General features: G+C 33.0%; 1 protein-coding gene across 6 annotated transcripts in view; it reads left to right on the top strand.

Annotated features, from left to right (window-relative positions):
- LRBA (LPS responsive beige-like anchor protein) overlaps positions 1-19,493 on the top strand; it is a 687,888-nt gene that overhangs the window by 168,299 nt on the left and 500,096 nt on the right. For all 6 annotated transcript variants that reach the window (XM_057725704.1, XM_057725703.1, XM_057725702.1 and 3 more), the window contains 5 exons: positions 197-324; positions 789-896; positions 4,174-4,333; positions 7,071-7,518; positions 16,701-16,831. In XM_057725704.1, coding sequence (XP_057581687.1) covers positions 197-324; positions 789-896; positions 4,174-4,333; positions 7,071-7,518; positions 16,701-16,831 — 975 coding nt within the window. The remainder of the gene's footprint in view (positions 1-196; positions 325-788; positions 897-4,173; positions 4,334-7,070; positions 7,519-16,700; positions 16,832-19,493) is intronic.

Below are 19,493 nucleotides of genomic sequence, written 5' to 3'. Positions count from 1 at the left end.
TTAGCAGTGGGCCCTAATAGAGTAGCTAACAAAGTCAGAAAGCAAATAGTAGGTGATGAAGCTCAGGGACATTGTAGGAATTTGCCGAAGGTAATGTTTCAAATAAAATCCTATGTAACTTGTATTGGTGACTTTTGTCAGTCCCATAATCTTAAATATAATTTTTTCTTGTCCAATTCTTTTTCTTGAATTACAGTGTGTGCAGTGGCAGTAAGGAATTGCTTAGAGTGTCAGCAACAGTCACAGCTAAAAAATAAAGGCGAAGCAGGAAAAGGCCAGAAAACAACACACAGCCTGATTCCCATGGCGAAATCTGCAGCAAAGGTAAGCATACAGAATAATTAAATAAAAAAAAATTTTATGATTAACATCTTAAATTTATTTGTTCATTTCAACATAAAGTTAAATAAATCCAATAGAGGTCCTAAAATAGTTATTTTAGTCCGTGGACATAACCTTCAAATATTTCTGTTTAGGTATACAGTAAAGATTTGCTTATACTTAATCTTGTCTGCTTTTCCAAATGTTTACTTTCCCTGTGTCCATGGTACCTTTTCCTTCAGATATGTCAATTTGCATTTCATGTACTTGGTGAGTAAGCACGCAGTTCCTTTTTCCTTCATGACTCCCTTCTATACCCCCCACCCCCATCCTGGCACCCAAAAAAAGAAGAGAGAAAGAAGTAGGAAAATAAACTGGGAAAAACAATGTTATAGCCTATGGAATACTGTGTTTATTTTTTAAAATGTCTGTGTAATGTATATATTTATATTTTTTGTCTTAAATAGAGTCCAGTGGACATTTTAACTGGTGGTATATCTCCAGTAAGAGATTTTGACAGGCTCCTGCAAGACATGGATATTAATCGACTTAGGGCAGTTGTCTTCAGAGACATAGTAAGTTACTTTATTTCTTTCATATATTCTCTTAGCTGATACATATTTCCTCCTAGGCCCAAAGTATTGAGAGTGAACACTCTTTGTGATATAAAATAGTCAAGTGGAAATAAGAAGGTCTAGATACCAGTTCTCTTGACATTGATTTTAGAATCTTAGAATATAAGAAAGTATTGTTTATATAAATGTAACTAATATATCAGAGTATTGCTGCTAAAAAGAATAACACATTATTATGTAGCTTAGGCATTATAATTGCTTCCTGTGTTCTCATTAATTCCAACAACTTCTTGAGTTGTGTACTTTGTAATTCCCATTTTTTAAATGAGGAATTTGAGGCACAGAGAGCTTGGGTAACTTGTTCAAGCTAATGTAACTAATAAATGATAGGATTCAAACCCATCAGTCTAACTCCAGAATCCATGCTCTGAAAGTTTTGTAAGATATAAAAGTACATGATGAAATGTTGCGTTTGGTGTTTTAAATTTTTTAAAGATGAAAAATAGTTTTGTTTTAGCTAATTTTGATATATAATGTGCAGAATTTCATGTAGAAATTGTAGTCATACAAAAAGGTATAAATATGAAAATAAAAAGCATTTGTGATCCTACTCTTCAGGATTTGGAGTATTAGCATTAATATTTATTGAACACTTACTGCATGTTAAGTACTGGCTGCTCTATATTACATATAAGTTTTTTAAAAATAAACTTTATAACTTCATTTTTTAGCTTTCCCTTCTCTTTCTCCAGTGTTTTAGTCCTCTCTTGATTTAGTCCTCACTAAGTTTTATACATGTATACAATTTGTTAATAGCAGTTATAGGTTATAGTTTTTAGCTGTAGTTAATATTTTGAGCACTTGTGTATTAAGCATAGAAATGGATGATGTACATGTATTATCTAATTTAATTCACAGAACAATCCTATGAGAAAGATAGCAGTATTAGCTTAAATAGTCTGCTTAAAATCCTACAAGTAGTGAGAGGTAGAAGCGGATTAAGGACCTAGGGAATCTGATTCTTAAAATTTCGATCTTAACCATTGTACTATACTGCCTCCCTGGATCTCAGTTTTTTGCTTTTTGGTAGCTGTTATTATTCTTTTAATTAAGAAACCATCACTTTTGTTTTTTACGACCTACTGACTGTGGTCCACTTTGGGACCAAATATTGTTGCTTCCTTTTCTCTCCATTCTCTTTCCTTGAGCAGTGTTGAGTCTATTGACTTGTAAGTTTGTATTTCCTAGAATAAAGTTTAACAATTTGGAATACGTGATATAACTCTTTGGCTTTAAAAATTCTCTAATGGCTTCGCACAGCACTTAAAATGAAATCACAGCTCCTCCCCCGGCTCTCTATGATTCAGCTCTTTGGCACTTTCTAATCAGTTATTATATCACAATATTTGAACAGAGAATTAGAGTGTCTCCTATGTCTACCATGTCATTTATGGAAGTAACAAATAACTTTAATTTTTTTTTTTGGTAATTATAAAAGTTATATAGTCACCTTACAGGAATTTTAGAAAAAAGACCATATTTCCCAAACTACATCCCAGAGCCTCTCCTAGCATAAGCAAACTTTGAAGAAAAAGGAAATGACCTAAGACCGGGGATATAAATAAATCATTAGCTTAAGATTAAGAGCTAAGGTTTTTCGTCACTCTAATCTGAGTTCAGATTTGCTTTTTCATTTACTGTATGCCCTTAGGTAAATTACTTAACTTCTCTAGGCCTCATCTTATTTAAATAGGTTAATAATATAGCACAGTGCCTGACTCACAGTAAATATTCAATAAATGACAGCTACAATTGAAAGCAAATTTGTTTTAGGAGTTAGGACTTAAACATAAGGATCTGTGGGATATTTTTTATTTTGGGCACAAATCAGGCATACACTGTAAACTTCATACTGTAGTTAGTAAACACTGAACCTACTAATAGACTAAATAAAGATTTAGATAGGTGTAAATAATTTATAAAAGATTTAGAAGACCAAGCAAGTTATTTGTCTACATTTTTAATGTTGATACCATTAGTAGTGGTTATTATAATAGATGGCAGGACTGTGTGGCACAGGAACACAGGAGTTTCTGGAGAAAAGGGATGGTTAATAAAAAAAGGAAAAATGTGCATATATCTTTTCCATCAAGACTAATAAGATCTTTCTTTTCTTTTTTCTTTTTTTTTAAATGGGATCTTCCTGGGCCAGGGATCGAGCCCTTGTCTCCTGCATTGGCAGGCGGATTCTTAACCACTCTGCCACCAGGGAAACCCCAAGACTAATAAGATCTTACACATGAACCTAAAAAGTACTGTAGATTCTTGTCAGATTATAAATACAATACGTCTAATAATCCTATCAAGTGGATATGTTCAGTTGACTCTGAAATCTAATTTTTTCTCTGAAATTGTGTTCAAAACTTTTGATGCTTGTTAACTTTTAGTTTCATTTGTACCAGTCGTTTTCATTTATTTATCTGCTAGGCAGCCATGTTCTTTGCTTTCCTTTTTCTAAATTTATCTGCTGCTTGAGGTACTTTTAGTTTTTGGGATATAATGGACGAATTTGAGTTTTTCCTTTAAATTAATTAAGTTCAAACCTGTTTTGAAAGTTATCAAAATTAGTGATGTGTGCATTGTTCCTTTGAAAATGCGGAATTTGACTAGGTGAAGAGGTCATTGATGTACAGATATGTAGGTGACCTGTAGAGCTGAGATGAAGCCTAGACCTCTTTAGAGGTCACTGTGGTTTGTCCTTTTCTTTCTGGCAGACACTATATTTTCAATTGTGGACGCTTGATTTTCTGTATGGTTTTAAAATACTGTTGAGAATTTCTTGGGCATCTAGTTCTGTATCTGATAACCTTGCTTTTTAAAATCTTGAATGTTTGTCTTTTAGGAAAACCGCTATTCTGATTTTTTTTAAACATTTTAATTCTTATGGTTGGAAGTAAAAAATAATTGTTCATATATAATGATAATTGCTATTTGATTAATCTTATAAAGTATATTAGGACATATCTCTTCAGATTGAGTTACTTAATTTAAAAAAACAAGCCAGCTTCTCTCTTTTCATGTTTCACAAGCATAAAACCTAATAGTTACAGGCATTTTTTTTCTAAGAGCCTTTTCCTAATCTTTGCTCAGGTGAATTCATTACTATTTTCTGTGTATTGAAAGATTTGTGAACATGTTTTTGAATGTTGTCATGTAAAATAAGATTCAAATGTGTTATTTAACAGTGGCATGATCAACTTCTTTTATTTTTCCCCAGGAGGATAGTAAGCAAGCACAGTTTTTAGCCTTGGCAGTTGTGTACTTTATCTCTGTTCTCATGGTCTCGAAGTACAGAGACATTTTGGAACCCCAAAATGAAAGGCATAGCCAGTCCTTTAAGGAAACTGGTAGTGAAAGCGGAAATTTATCACTCCCTGGTAAGTTTCTATATTTTATTATCTGGCACCCAAAGTTCAAGTAAAACATTACCTGCTTATGATAGTTAAAATATTGATTCTGGAATTAATTCCATTTATGTATAAAGTGAGAGCATACATTTATTTTTATTAATAGCCAAATATTTTAATTTGAGTACCATGTAGTTAATTGTAATAAGGAGATGATTTCTGTCGTGAGCCATCTGTTTGAAAGATAAGTGAGAAAATGTTATTCTTTACAAATAAAATATTAAACATTTTGTTTAATGCAGGATTTGTTGTGAAGAATCAGTAACTTATATTTTCTTATAAAAAATTTGTTAAGAAATACTTGTAATAATTGGGAGTTGTCAAATTAGCTGCCAGTTATGGATACATAGGTAGAGAAGCAGCTATTGTAGTTATAGAAGTAGCTGTTACCCAACAGAGGTGATTTATTTATCCAGTCAGTATTCATTCAGTACCTCCTAGGTACTTGTTCATTACTAATGAACAAAAGAAAAAAAAAGTCTGTCCTCATGGATCTTGTATTCTAGTGAGGGGAAGTAGATAATAAGTACATGTAATAAATAAATTGTATAGTATCGATATTTTAGAAGCTGTTAAGTCCTAAGAAAAGAAAAATTGAGCAGGGAAAATTATCAGGAATGACCAGGAGAAAGGGGATGTGGATTTTCACTCTAAGGAGAATGGGAAATTATTGGAGGGTTTTGAGTACAGGAGTTAGAATTGATGTATGTTTTTAAAAGAACATTTGGGATCTGTATAAAGAGTATACCCTACAGGGCAAGAAAAAACAATGTTTTAGTTATGTACTGCTGTGTTACACATTACCTCAAAGCTAAAACTCACAACGATTTTAGTCTTGTTATCATGATTCCATGAATTAAATTCAGATAAGGCACAGTGGTAATGATTCATCTCTACTCCAGATGATGTTTGCTGGGGTTGGAAAGTTCGAGATGCCTTTTCTACTCATTAATCTAGTGCCTCAGCTAGAATGGCTCCAAGAGCTAGGGCTGACTGACTGAAATGGCCAAGCTGGGGCTGTATGTGTGGGGCTTTGCTACTTGTTCTCAGCTGAATTCCTTGGTTTTACTCCATTAGTTTGGAGATCCTCTATCTCTACATGTTCTCTCCAACCAGGTAGCCAGATGGCTTACAGAAGTGTTCAGAGATTCTGAGAATGCACAAACTGCCAGATCTTCTTAAAGCCTAGGCACAGAACTGGCCCAGTGCTACTTCTGACCACACTCTGTTGGTTAAAGTGAGTCAGGTCCAGACCAGACTCAACGACTTCTCAAGGGGATGAATACCAGGAGGCCTGGCCAATAGAACCATTAATGTAACAGTCTAACATAACCAGTTAGGAGGATATTGCAATAATATAGGCAAGAGGTGATTTTGGGGATGGACTAGGGTGGTAGCTGTAGGGCTAGTGAGAAGCAGTTAGATTCTGGATATATTTTGATAGTGAGAAGACAGGATTTTAAAATATTAGGTGTGGCTATGTGAAAGATGGAAGGCAGTCAAGAATGATTATAAGGTGCACTTGGATAGACTGAAGGTGAAACATACTGAGGGAAAGTTAAACATACTAAGGGAAATTCAGTTTTCGATGTGTTGAGTTTGCAGTGTCTTTTAGACATACAAAAGAAGATGTAGATAGGCAGTTATGTGTAACAGTCTGAAATTTTATCTGTCTATCTATCTACTTATTTATTGAAATAGTGGTGTTTAAAACTTTGTGAGTGAAACCACCAAGGAAATAAATGTTGGTAGAGAAGGTGAAAGGATTAAGAAGTGAGTACTAATTAAGTCCCTCCAAGTTAAGAAATTGGGGAGAAAAAGGAGTAAAGGAAGTAAGGAAGGAACAACAGTAAGATGGTAGATGAAAAACCAGAAGAGCATGGTGTCTTGTAAGCCAAGTGAAAAAAGTAATATCATGTTGACGGGAATAATCAGTTGCTGCTGCTATGTCAAGGGCTGTTAGGACTGCGAACTGACCTTTGGATTCAGCAAGATGGGGCATTTTTGTTGGAATGAACACCTGATTGGAGGGAATGAAAATCAAATAGAAAAGGTGATGCTTCTTGTTGAAGTAGATTTTGAGGATCATTGAATTATTCATGCATATAGCAGTGGTAACAAGTTTTCTAGCAGTAGAAACCATGTTTGAGGTTGAGGTGATTTGGTGTTATAAAGTATAATGTATTATGCTGTGAGTAGCAGGAGGTAAGTTTGGAGATGAATAGTCATCTGAAAAATATTTATTGACTACCTACTGCTTGCCAGGCATTGTTGTAGGCCCAGGCATTGTCATAGGTGCTGGAGAAGAAGTGTAAAGAAGACAAATTCCCTGCCCTGATGAAATTTACATCCTAGCAGACTCAGATTATTGAAGAACCTTATACCTTATCCTAAGGATTTTGAACTTTTCCTTATAGGCCAATGGCTTTCAACCTTGTGTTGCTTACCTGTTAGTACGTCATATTCAGTTTTCTCAGATATTTTGTTATTATTATTTACTTTTTATTATTATATTATTATTTTGTTAAACCATCTACTTTAATTATATGTGCATTTACTGTGTACATTTTATAGATTATTTAATTTGTATTTTACCTTTTAGAGCATGGTGTATATTTCATAATTTAAAATAATTAGGACTGAATGTACCTTTTTAAAATTAGTTGTAAATTTTTTTATTTGTACTTTTCTTCTTTTTTCGTGTAAGATGTAGAAAACTCAACAGCAGCATTCAGCCCGTTAACTCCAGCATCTGTGGAAGAATCTGAAAGCACATCATCTGCTCGAAGGAGAGACTCAGGCATTGGGGAAGAAACAGCTACTGGTTTAGGAAACAGTGTGGACGTAGCTCCTCCTGTAGCACCTCCAAGTGTCAGTGCAGGCCCAGATGCCATCAGTGAGGTGCTGTGCACTCTTTCTTCAGAAGTCAATAAATCTCAGGAAACCAAAAATGATGGAGAAAATGAATTGGATAACAAGGCTGCACCATCAGTTCCAGTTTCAAAAAATGTCAGTGTAAAGGACATTCTCCGAAGCTTGGTTAACATACCAGCAGATGGAGTCACAGTGGATCCTGCCCTTCTGCCACCAACCTGCCTCGGAGGTCTTGGTGATCTATCTGTTGAGCAGCCTGTGCAGTTCAGATCTTTTGACAGGTACTGTAAATTGTCTTTTGTTTTGGTATGCATATAAATATGTAAGTTATTAGGATTTAAAGGTTAAATAGGAATTTAACGTTGCTAAATTTTGTAGCATTAAAAAGGGATGTTTTGATCTAGTTTTAAAAATTATAAGGGTATTTTATTGTGTGATTTGTGTATCATTTCAGATTTTTGTCAACATAATTATTTAAGAATAATTTTAGTATTACGCTGGCAAATTGTATATTAAATAATTTTTTTCTTTGTTACAACTTAGAAATCACCTGTGGTTACAAATGGTTACCTTTCACTCCCCTGCTGTTGGTACTCTGCCAGCCTTTGTAAAAAAAAGTGGGAATCCATGGATTCTGACAGATTCAGTAATTCAGCAAAGTGTTGAGAGTCTTGACAGCTTGGGAAAGCTAACTGTAGATTCCTGACTTTGTTGGTTCTGCTGTCCTAAGAAACCTTTGGCTAATTTGCCTGAAAATTTTCTTTATATTAAATATTCTGAAATTTTGCTTATAAGACATGTATGCATCAGTTATTAAACATATTCTTTTTCAAAAATCAATATTTTTATCTGAAAATAAGGTCTATCTTATAGAAAAGTTGCCAGTTAAAAGAAATTTTATTTTTCCTGAATCTACTGAGGGAAAATTGACACACTGCTCCATCACTTTTGAAGATTTGATTGTATGTTTTCTACATAACCACAATACATTCATCAAAATGAGGAGATTAACATTGATATAATACTATCTTTAAATCTTCAAACAGCTTTCTTCAAGTTTCACTAATTTTCTCAGTAATGCTCTTTATAGTAGAAGGATCGATTCAGAATTATGTGTTGTATTTTGTTGTGTCTCTTTATTCTCCTTCAGTTTGGAAGAATGGTTCCTTAGTCTTTCCTTGAATTTAATGACCTAGACATTTTAGAAGATGAGAGCCCAGGTGTTTTGTAGAATGTCCCTCAGTTTAGATTGTCTAATGTTTCCTTGGGGTTAGATTCAAGTTAAAGCATTTTTGGAAGTAATATCACAGAAGTGACACTGATTCTTTCTGTTGTATTCTAACAACTGGCACATGGTTTTATCTCATTACTGGTGATACTCATTCTGATCATTTATTAAAATAGCATTTTCTGGTTTCTCCACTGTTGAGGTACTCCTTAGGAAGAGGTGTTATGAAACTGTTATTTTCCTCATCGAATGAATTCATTACATTCGTTATATGGCCTTATGGTTTCCTATTTTATAAAGTGAATTATAATGTTACTATTGTTGTTTATGTTGATGCTTGGATTGTCTCTGATTTGGCCAGTGGGATTTCCTTCCAGTTGACTTCTGTTTTCTTTTGATGTAGCCTCGTCATAATTCCCTTCTGTCTGGTTGTTTATTTCTTTATGTTTCCTGTTCTTTGTATTTCATCTCATCTCCTAGTTTCCTACTTCAGACTTGCTGGCACATTAGATATCCAAGCTGGTTAAAATTATTTATATAGTTAAGGTGCTCTGAAAGAACACAGGGAATATATAGTTTTAATGGAATATCTTTTTGGCATCATCCTCTATCATCTTATTCCCTCTACCTCTGTTTAAAGATTAGGTCAATGTCCTGGAATGATGAGATTTACAGAGTCTAAATTCCAGGTAAATAGCATATTGGTATATGTATAATGTGACATTATAGATATAGTGGCTGCTAGGTTCAGGTGTCTTTCTTTTTTCTTTTTTTTTTAATTAGGCTTCATAATATAGGAGTTAGAATATTGACTCTTAGAATAGAGACAAAACTGAATTTGAGTTGTGCCTCTATTACTTATTAGTAAATTAGACAAATTACCTCATATTCTTGAGCCTCAATTTCCTTATCCTTTCACTGTATAATACTATACAGCTATTAAAGAGAAAAAAGCAGAACAATATGTATTGGTGTGAAATGATATTGAAGATATATTAATCTATAGCACTTAGCATGAAGAAATCCAGAAATTTAAAAGATGATACCTAATCTTAATGAGGGTATGAAGAAACACTTTTGTATTGCTGAGAGGGAGTATTGGTACAGTTTATTTGAGGGAAAATTGGCAGTTAATTAAAATTTAAGATATGTAAACTTAATTACACCTCTAGAAGTTTATAAGAAGATATATGCAAGTATAAAATATTTTCTTTCTGCAAGAGGAATTTCATAATTAAGGTGATACCTTTTGAGCTTTTTTTTAAAATTTTATTTATTTATTTATTATTTTTTGGGGGATACACCAAGTTCAGTCATCTGTTTTTATACACATATCCCCGTATTCCCTCCCTCCCTCGACTCCCCCCCAACCCTCCCCTTCCCATTCCTCTAAGGCATCATCCATCCTCGAGTTGAACTCCCTTTGTTATACAGCAACTTCCCACTGGCTGTCTATTTTACAGTTGGTAGTATATATATGTCTATGCTACTCTTTCACTTCGTCTCAGCTTCCCCTTCACCCCCCGCCCCCCCAAACCTCGAGTTCGCCAGTCCATTCTCTGCATCTGCGTCCTTGTTCTTGTCTTGTCACTGAGTACATCAGTACCATTTTTAGATTCTGTATATGTGAGTTAGCATACAATATTTGTCTTTCTCTTTCTGACTTACTTCACTCTGTATGACAGACTGTAGTTCTATCCACCTCATTACATATAGCTCCATCTCATCCCTTTTTATAGCTGAGAAATATTCCATTGTATATATATGCCGCATCTTCTTTATCCATTCATTTGTTGATGGGCATTTCGGTTGCTTCCATGTCCTGGCTATTGTAAATAGTGCTACAATGAACATTATGGTACATGTTTCTTTCGGGATTATGGTTTTCTTTGGGTATAGGCCCAGTAGTGGGATTACTGGATCATATGGTAGTTCTATTTGTAGTTTTTGAAGGAACCTCCAAATTGTTTTCCATAGTGGCTGTACCAACTTACATTCCCACCAACAGTGCAGGAGAGTTCCCTTTTCTCCACACCCTCTCCAACATTTGTTGTTTCCAGATTTTGTGATGATGGCCATTCTTATCGGTGTGAGGTGATACCTCATTGTGGCTTTGACTTGCATTTCTCTGATGATGAGTGATGTTGAGCATCTTTTCATGTGTTTGTTGGCCATCTGTATGTCTTCTTTGGAGAAATGTCTGTTTAGGTTTTCCGCCCATTTGTGGATTGGGTTATTTGCTTTTTTGGTATTAAGCTTCATGAGCTGCTTGTACATTTTGGAGGTTAATCCTTTGTCCATTGTTTCATAGGCAACTATTTTTTCCCATTCTGAGGGTTGCCTTCTAGTCTTGTTTATGGTTTCTTTTGCTGTGCAAACCTATTGAGCTTTTACCATGTGAAGGTGTATTAAAGTGCATTTTTTGGATAAGTGGATAAATACTGTTTTTATTCTTACTTTACAGATGAAGAAACTGAGGCACAGGGAAAGTAAATAAATACCTTAAGCTCTTGTGCTAATAAATGGTGGAGCTGAGATTTAAACCCTTGCCATTGGACTTTAGACCCTGTCATTTGGCTGTGCTATGCAAACATAGTTGCCCGTTTACAAAGAACTGGTTACATGTGTTGTTTCCTATGCATATAGTAAATACTATGCAGCCACTAATGAGAGAAAAGCACAGCTGATGTGTTGATGTAAAATGATGTTGAAGATATATTGTTAAATGGAAAAAGCAGAGTAGAGTTTAGTTTGGAATTATTATCTTAAAAAAAATAGATACATATGTTCCCATATGCCTCAAAAAGTATATAAAAAGTTTCAATGGCTATATTTTGAGGGTGGGAAGAGGTGTAAATGATTAGGATTTTTAAAATTCACAATTTTTATAAATTTATTTAAATTTGTATTAATCTTAGATTGAATAGTGAGAAAACCTTAAGGGTAGATTTTCATACTTAGTATATCTTAGTAATATACTCAAAAAAGTTATTTCCTTATAAATTCCCCAAATTTCATGTATTTTGGCATTTGTTTCTTTTTAAATAGTGTAGGAATTATTTATGCCATAGTGATACCTTCAGTGAGCAGGTTACAAACTTATTTAGGAAACTGTGCATAAGGGGTTTATTGAAATAGAAAACAAAGGGGAATTTTTGGTGATAGCATTTTTCAGGAAGTTATTTGGAACTTACATGTCTGGTATGCATTTAACATATGGTCTGATGGCAACCAAACTGCTCTGTATTTCCCCCCCTGGCTTTTTCTTAGCAAAGACACCTTTTGAAAAACTATTTTCCTGCAGCTTTAGACCAGAGGAATATCCTTGAGAATTTCAAAGCATCCCTCTGATCATGTATTTATCTCTGGAATGCTGTGTCAGAAATCACAACTCTCCTCATATCTTAAGAATTATCAACTTCCAAGCAATAGCTGGAAAGTTTAGAGTAACGGCTACATGAGTGGAACCTTGCTGAAAGGCTGCCAGGTTGTAGGCCTTTGTGGATGATGGCAAGGTGTTTGTGTTCATTCCCATGCCAGAATTCTTGCTCTTATCTAATTTGAAGATCCTCTCTGGTGATTAGTGGATGCCAGGGATTTATCTTGATAAAGTTCAAGGGCTTGTCTGGCTTTTCAGCTAGATCCTCAGGGACTAAAGTACTAGGCTTAAAATGGTCTTTTCTCCTTTACTGAACTATTTGCATGTTAAAGATAATAGCATTTATGTGAAAGTTTGTGATATTTCAAACTGACGTAATTCTGAAATGGTACTTGTGAACCTTAGTGAACTGGAAGACATTGTTGCTCTCTGTCTGTTGTTACTTTATAAAAAGAAATCTTCAAAAAAATCTCTCTAGTTCAGGTAAGAAAAAAAAAGTCAACAGTGTTTACACTTTCTATCTGTAGAGGCTTAGGAAAATTACTTGTTTCTCATCTGTAAAATAGGAATAATGATATGTAGTACTTACCTCATGGGTTGTTATAAATACAAATAATCCCCTCATAGGTTGTTATAAATGTAAATAACATAATTCGTATATATCCTTAGCATAGTACCTCATAAATACTAATTATTCATTAAAATTGGTGAGTATAAAGAAAAAAGCAATAATATGTGGAATTTTATACTTTAATATTTGGTTTTTAATTGAAAATTTGGAAAAATAGCTTGTATAAGTAAAAGACTTAACTGTCTTCCAAATTTTTTATGCCAAAAAGTTTGAAGTGATTTTTTAAAATTGATGGCAGATATTAAAAATTCAGTAGTTTGTTTCATAAATATTAATGAGGATTTCAATTTGTCTTTTAAATAGAAACTTAAGCTGTAGCATGAGAATGATGCCATTTTATTAAAACTTGAAAACAGTCTTTACTAGTTTAGATTCACACTTTCATACATGATAAGTGTGATAGCTTAAAGATCCCCCTGTGTTGAAGATTTTAGTCTTTTACACAGAAATTTTATAATTTATAATAGTAAAAACAATTGGTAAAGGGAATGAAAATATCCTGAAATCTGCCTACTGCTTAATGTCCTTTTAAGTGAATCTTTGTGATTGAATTTTCTTTGTTTCATGTGGCCCAAATCTAAAGCATTATTATGTTACTTCCTCAGTGATGATTTGAATCGGTCATTGAAATTGGAAATTGATGAATTTTACTTTAATCAAAGTTGATTATTTTTATTTATGGAAATTGATATATTTTATTTATAATCAATAAAAATTGATTAATTTTTATTTTCCTATGTACTAAGTACATAGTTGGGCTAAAGAATGCAATTTTTCCATTTCTGAGCAGATAAATTTAATGTTTTAGTGGTAGTAGTACATATATAATTTTATGTCTTGGAAATCTTTATTACCATTGCTTATAGATGATTGTAATGTAGAATTATGTTTAAATGTTAATATGATTGCACACTTCTAAAAACCATTTAATTGTACACTGTCCATGAATAAATCATATGAAATATGAATTATATATCTCAATAAAACTTAAACTTCAGTGTGAGGAAACAGTTCAAATGAGAGGCTCTTGTTTAGATAAACGTGAAATTGTGGGACAATTCTGTCATTTACCTTGGCAAGTTACTTTACCTATCTGAGGTTTACTTTTTAAGTTTTTTTTAAATGAAAGTAATATATATGTTAGGATTGTTTTGTGAATTGAGTAATAATTCTTGGTGTATTGTCAGGGCTTAATCGTAGCATTCATTAATAATTTATTAAGTTTATATAATAGAATCATGTAGGAGGACAAACAATAGTGAACTTTGACTTGGCAGTCTGGGGAGGCTTACCTTTGAGCAAGGTTTTGAAAGGTGAGAAGGAAGTTTGCTTGGTAGAGAAATAGCACATACAGAGGATTGGAGTTGTGAAATCATTTACATGCTCAGTTCAAGAACCATAAGAGCATATTGCAGAAGTGTATAAGGAGAGCTAGTTAAATGTAAATTCATATAGGAAACCACACTTTAGATGTGTCAGAAATGAGAATATGGGAAAGATATTGGACAGTAAGTATTTACTGAACTGAAATAAAGTGTAGCCATTATTCATGATTGAGAACATTATTATTGACTTGTTTAAAGGAATAGAAGTGAGGTCAAGTTCTTCTGTTATCTTTTATTAACTATGCCATCTTGGACAAAAAGAGATTGTGCATATTATTTTTTCTTTTTTTTTTTTTTTTGTTACCAGCTTTCCAACATTTTTTCTTTTTTTTTCTTTTTTCTTTTTGTTACCAGCTTTCCAACATTTTATTATGAAAATGTTCAAACATACAGAGAAGTTGAAAGAATTGTACAGTGAACACCCAGAGACCCATCACTGAGATTCTGCAATTAGCCTTTAACTGTTTGCTTCATTGTACAGTTTTCCATATAGCCATCTCTCTAATTTATGTCTTATTTTTTTTGATGCATTTCAAAGTAAGCTGCATACATCAGATCACTTCACCCTTAAACATTTGAGGCACAGATCTCTAACCAGAGATCAATACAGTCTTTAAGGTAAAACGTACATACAGTGACAGGCATAGATCCTAAGTGTGCCATTTGATGAGTTTTGACAAATTAAACACCTGTTTAACCTAAATTTCCAATCAAGGTATCAGCAGTTTTGAAAGTTCCTTCCCAGCCAATGCCTGTCCCCAGCCCCCACGGGCAGTTATTGTTCTATTTTTTTTTAAACAATAGCCAAGTTTTACCTTTTCTAGAACTTCATGAAAAGGAAATACAAAATTTGTGTTCCTCTGTATAAGCCTTCCTTCACGCAACATAATGCTTTTGAGATTTATACATGTTATGTTAGTCAATAGTTTGTTGCTTTTTATTGCTGAATATTATTCCATTGTAAAAGCACATAATCTTTTTTTATTCATTTTTATGCTTAAAGGATTCTGGGCAATTTCCAGTTTTTGGCTCTTATCAGTAAAGCCTTTCTGAATGTTGTACCTATTTTTTGTGAACTTAAGATACCTTGAGGAAATTTCTAAGAGTGGAATTGCTGGTACATAGAGTAGGTTTATGTCTTAAATTTCACATATAGAAAAAGCAATTTCACTTTTCTAAATACTAATTTCTTTTGCTCCTATCAGTACTTGACTATCGTATGAATAAACTAGATCTTGCTCGTTCTTTATTTTGTGAAAAATGTCAAAGTAAATTCTCCATACCTCCCGCACTCCCTCCACCCCAGCAATAGGTTGGTAGGAAATAGGTAGCTAGAGATTTTCTTAAACAATAGGCTTGTAAACTTTTGCCCATAGTGGGTAATACACAGATTACATTTTATATTGTTTTCTGAATGTACTACCAGCACACGTGTACACACACACACACACACACACACACACACACACACACACACACACACACACACAGGGGTCATCTACTCCCCCTAAAGTCAATAATCTTCATCTGATATAAGCTACCATGATTTAAGCACACCATTTTGGATTGAGGGCTCAGGTGGCTGTTGCTTCTATTTTTTAGTGTATAGTTAACATTGGCAGTCACCCTTATAATGATGTGACACCAGCTACCTCCAAGTACATTGAATAAGCCATGCCTAGCACAAGAGGACTTGATTTAATTGGCAACAGTGTTTGCTGTCACATGATAGGCACTGAAGTAAAACGAAACCTATTTCACTTTGTATTATCTCTTTTTGATGTAACAACAAAAACGAAATGTATTTTTAAAGTACTAGAATTATGTAATTTTCACTTTTGAGTACATGTATTGGGATCAAGTATCTAAATAACTTTATTTAGAAACTGAATACTTTAAAGCTGTTAAGGGAGTACTTGAGCCTTGCAGTTACAATATTGTCAACAAAAGATGTGATTAAATAAATTGAATGTTGAAGACTTTAGGCTTATGGTTAGCACCAGGTAATTAAAAGTAAGCACTGCTGTGGGAGTGCATTATATATCAGCTGTCCTCTTTACCTCATTAACTGGGGTTTTGCATGTTTATGGAGCTAACTTCAATTAAAAATGCCTTTTAAGTTATGCCTAATAAGGTCTTTTAGTTACTATTTTGGTATAAAGTATTATACTTTAATTGAAATTAGTATATCATAAATACCTGTGTTTGAATAATACCCAAGATGAACAAATTTGATTATTTGATATTTTTATATCTAGGTTTTGTGCCTATGCATTGTTTTTTTGTGTGTAATATTATCACAAGATAGTCTTTAAGGGTTAAAAAATAGAACATCAGTTGTATACATGTCAAAAAATTGTTCATATCTGCATTTTCTTACCTTATAAGATTTCTAAGGTTTTATCATTTCAACTTAGTGGTTCTTTAAAATCCTTGTAGAAACATGTTTTCTGCTTCACTTCTGAGGTTAAGAAAAAGTTAATTACTTTTCCACTTGAGTGCCATATTCCTTTTTATATATAGCTTTGGTTATATTTTAAGTTGGATAATAAAAGGTGATCCTAAATTTAAAGAATATAGTAAATATAAATTTAATGTTAAAGTGGATTATTATTTTTCCATAGAACATTGTCTCGCTTCTAAAAAAAATGAAGTATAAACAAATGTGAACACCACTGAAGAGATTTCTTATTGAGAATATATTCTAAATTGTACAGCAAAATAGAGATAAGAAAAAGTTAGAAAAACGAAGTTGGTTTCTTGTTTTCTGTTTTGAAATTCATGTAATTAATTTGAGTGATCTTCTGTATTTTAAAATCTGTTTACTTTCTTTATTACAGAAGTGTCATCGTTGCAACAAAAAAATCAGCAGTCTTACCTTCCACACTTACAAGTACACCTGCCAATGCTGTCAGTGTGGTTTCTTCTGTAGACTCAGCCCAAGCCTCAGATGTCGGGGGAGAATCACCTGGTGAGTTTGTTATCAGCGATTTCAACAAGAAAGTTCTTAATCCCATTTTAGCAAAGCTTAGGATTTTTGATTAAGAAGTTTTGTTAGGCATGTTTTAAATGATTATGCTTTTGTATTATGTTGTTTAAAAGTTTTCTGAATAAATTTGAGTAATATGAAATAAAGCAAGGATTTTAATACTTTCTCCACTTAAATGTAGTGTATGACAAATTAGATGCTGCTGGTTGGGTGGATGAATGAATGACAGATTTATTAAAATGCTTTTTTCCTTTTCCTGTGCTTGAGAAGATGTGTACAGATAGTGGTTAATACGAGAGTTTTGGTGACGTTTGGTCTTTTAATCTGGTTGTCAATTGCCAGATGTTTATGTGGTATCCAGTACTTTGCTTTCTCTTGCTTAGTTTCTGAATTAGACACTTGTAAAGAGAATGCTGCCCTCAAGTCAATCATCATTCTAGAATTAGTCATAGTAGTTCAATAACTCTTACTACAATTTGGTTTTTTCCCCATCTCTCTTTCAATATTTCTTCCAAGTGTAAAAGCCTTTTAGTGCACATGTATGAGTGCAAGATCCTAAATCCCTAGATGTTGATTGGCGGCTTAGTGGTAATACCAGGTGAACTTGAAGACTATGTGATATTAAAAAGACTGAGTTAGGACAAAGGGGATATTATTTTATATAAGTATTTTTCTAAGTGCTGTGCTATTTCATTAAAAAAAAAATCCTCTAGAGGATTAAATCTTTCTTGTTCCTCTAGGATGAGATTAATGAAAAATAAAAGGAATTTTGAAGGAGTGACTAGGTAGATTATATTAAAACCAGAAATAATGTTTTTCCTTCTTCTTTTGGAACATCTTGGGCCTCCTGTCCATTGTTCTACTTTTATTTGGTAAACTAGTATACCTTAGAGTGTTTTGCTTCTAACTTGATATTTCTACTAGCCGGTTGTCAGGGACATTTAATTTTTTCCTTTCTGTGTACTACATCTAATGTGTTCCGGAAACAAAGACTAGGATTATTTCTTTTGTCTTCCCTGTTTTACCCCCCCTTCACTGTAGTTATTTTACTTGTGTTAACAAAAACTTCTTTTTCCCAAAGATATAAATATGATTCTTTACAAATTTCTTAGTGTTAAGTGATAATAGAAAATGCTCATAGTACGTTAAGTAAAAAAAAAATTGTATGCAATACTTTACTTGCTCTGTAATCATAACTATGTGAAGTATGTACATACTTTTCATATGTGAAAATAGCAAGAAAATGTACTCTGAAGTTACTTGACTATTTCCATGAATTACTGGAAATTTTGATTTTCAATATTTTAAATTTTAATATATTTTCCAAAAATTTATCAATAATCTCGTATTATTTTTATAATATGGAACAAATAGTTGTTGAAGAAGAATATCCACAGGGAAACCAAAAGCTGCAGTGCTAAGTAGACAGTTTTTGTGCTGCCTTGTTTTTTTATTAGAACACTTTTTAAAATTAATAGACATTATTTTTTAGATCAGTTTTAGGTTATAGAAAAATAGAATGGAAAGTAGAGAAATTCCATATACCCTCTCAACCTCACCCCCTCTGCATTCCTCTGTTGTTAACATCTTGCAATAGTGTGGTATGTTTGTTACATTTTTTTTTCATCATTCATTGTCTTAGTGAGAAGCTATAAAGGAAATTAAGTGTAGAACTCTAGCAAAATCTCCTTCTTTATTGTTCCATCATGCTCTGATGCATTTTATTTTTATTTTTATTTTTTTATTATGATTTTTTTGCTTTGAAGAAAAAGCAATTTGGTGATCTATTTTGGGCTGGTTATGCAAATTTCTATTCTCCTACCTCCATCCAAAGGCCTTAAAAAAAATCAGCTGTGATTTTTCTAGAGCAGCCCATGTTGGGAAAAAGGCAGATGTTACTAATATCTATGAAACTTCCTGCCATCTTTTAAATTCAGTAATAGTGAATTCCTAATAGCTTCCCAGAGCATATGTAGTTAAGTTCAGAGGTTTACAGTACACTGAGTAAAATATTATCATCTTATTTTGAATAGATTGCCCTTTAATTTCAGTTTATGGAAGAAAGTGAATAGGATTCTCTTATTGCTTTTAAATATTTTTTTCAAAATTTACGCAGTCTTTGTCTGACTTATTTCAATAAAGCCAGAACAAATGTTAAATAAACCAAAAAATAACATTGGTACAAGGGAAAGAAAAAAACAATCATGCAGTCTTCAGAAGACATAAACAGAAAGTTGATATATGGGTAATATTTGATATAAAACAGTATAATGAATTTCTTTCTGAAGCCATTGTATATTTTCCAATAAATTCATTATAATGTAAAATGCTCACCCTGAAGAACTTTATGCAGAATTACAAAATAATTTGCTACCTTGAAGACTATTGTATTTATTGGTAAACCCCCACAAAACCATGTATCCAGCCCATAATGTATCCTTTGTTTCCCCCTTATTTAAATTTTGTATGATTTGGGGTGATAGTGTTTCTCAAATAGTTCCCAGTTTTTTCCATTTTGGGTTAGAATTTTTAGTTCTTTCCTTTTCCTCTCTAGCTCCCTTTATTTAAAAAAAAATTCATTCCTTTTTAAGTCATTAAGCTGTTCTTGTGATGATGGTCTTTATTTTTGTGATTTGTTTTGACT

The sequence above is a fragment of the Hippopotamus amphibius genome, chromosome 3, assembly GCF_030028045.1.
Source record: "Hippopotamus amphibius kiboko isolate mHipAmp2 chromosome 3, mHipAmp2.hap2, whole genome shotgun sequence".
NCBI classification, from domain to species: domain Eukaryota; kingdom Metazoa; phylum Chordata; class Mammalia; order Artiodactyla; family Hippopotamidae; genus Hippopotamus; species Hippopotamus amphibius.
Note: the sequence above shows the minus strand (reverse complement) of the source record. Positions and strands in the feature narration are given on the sequence as shown.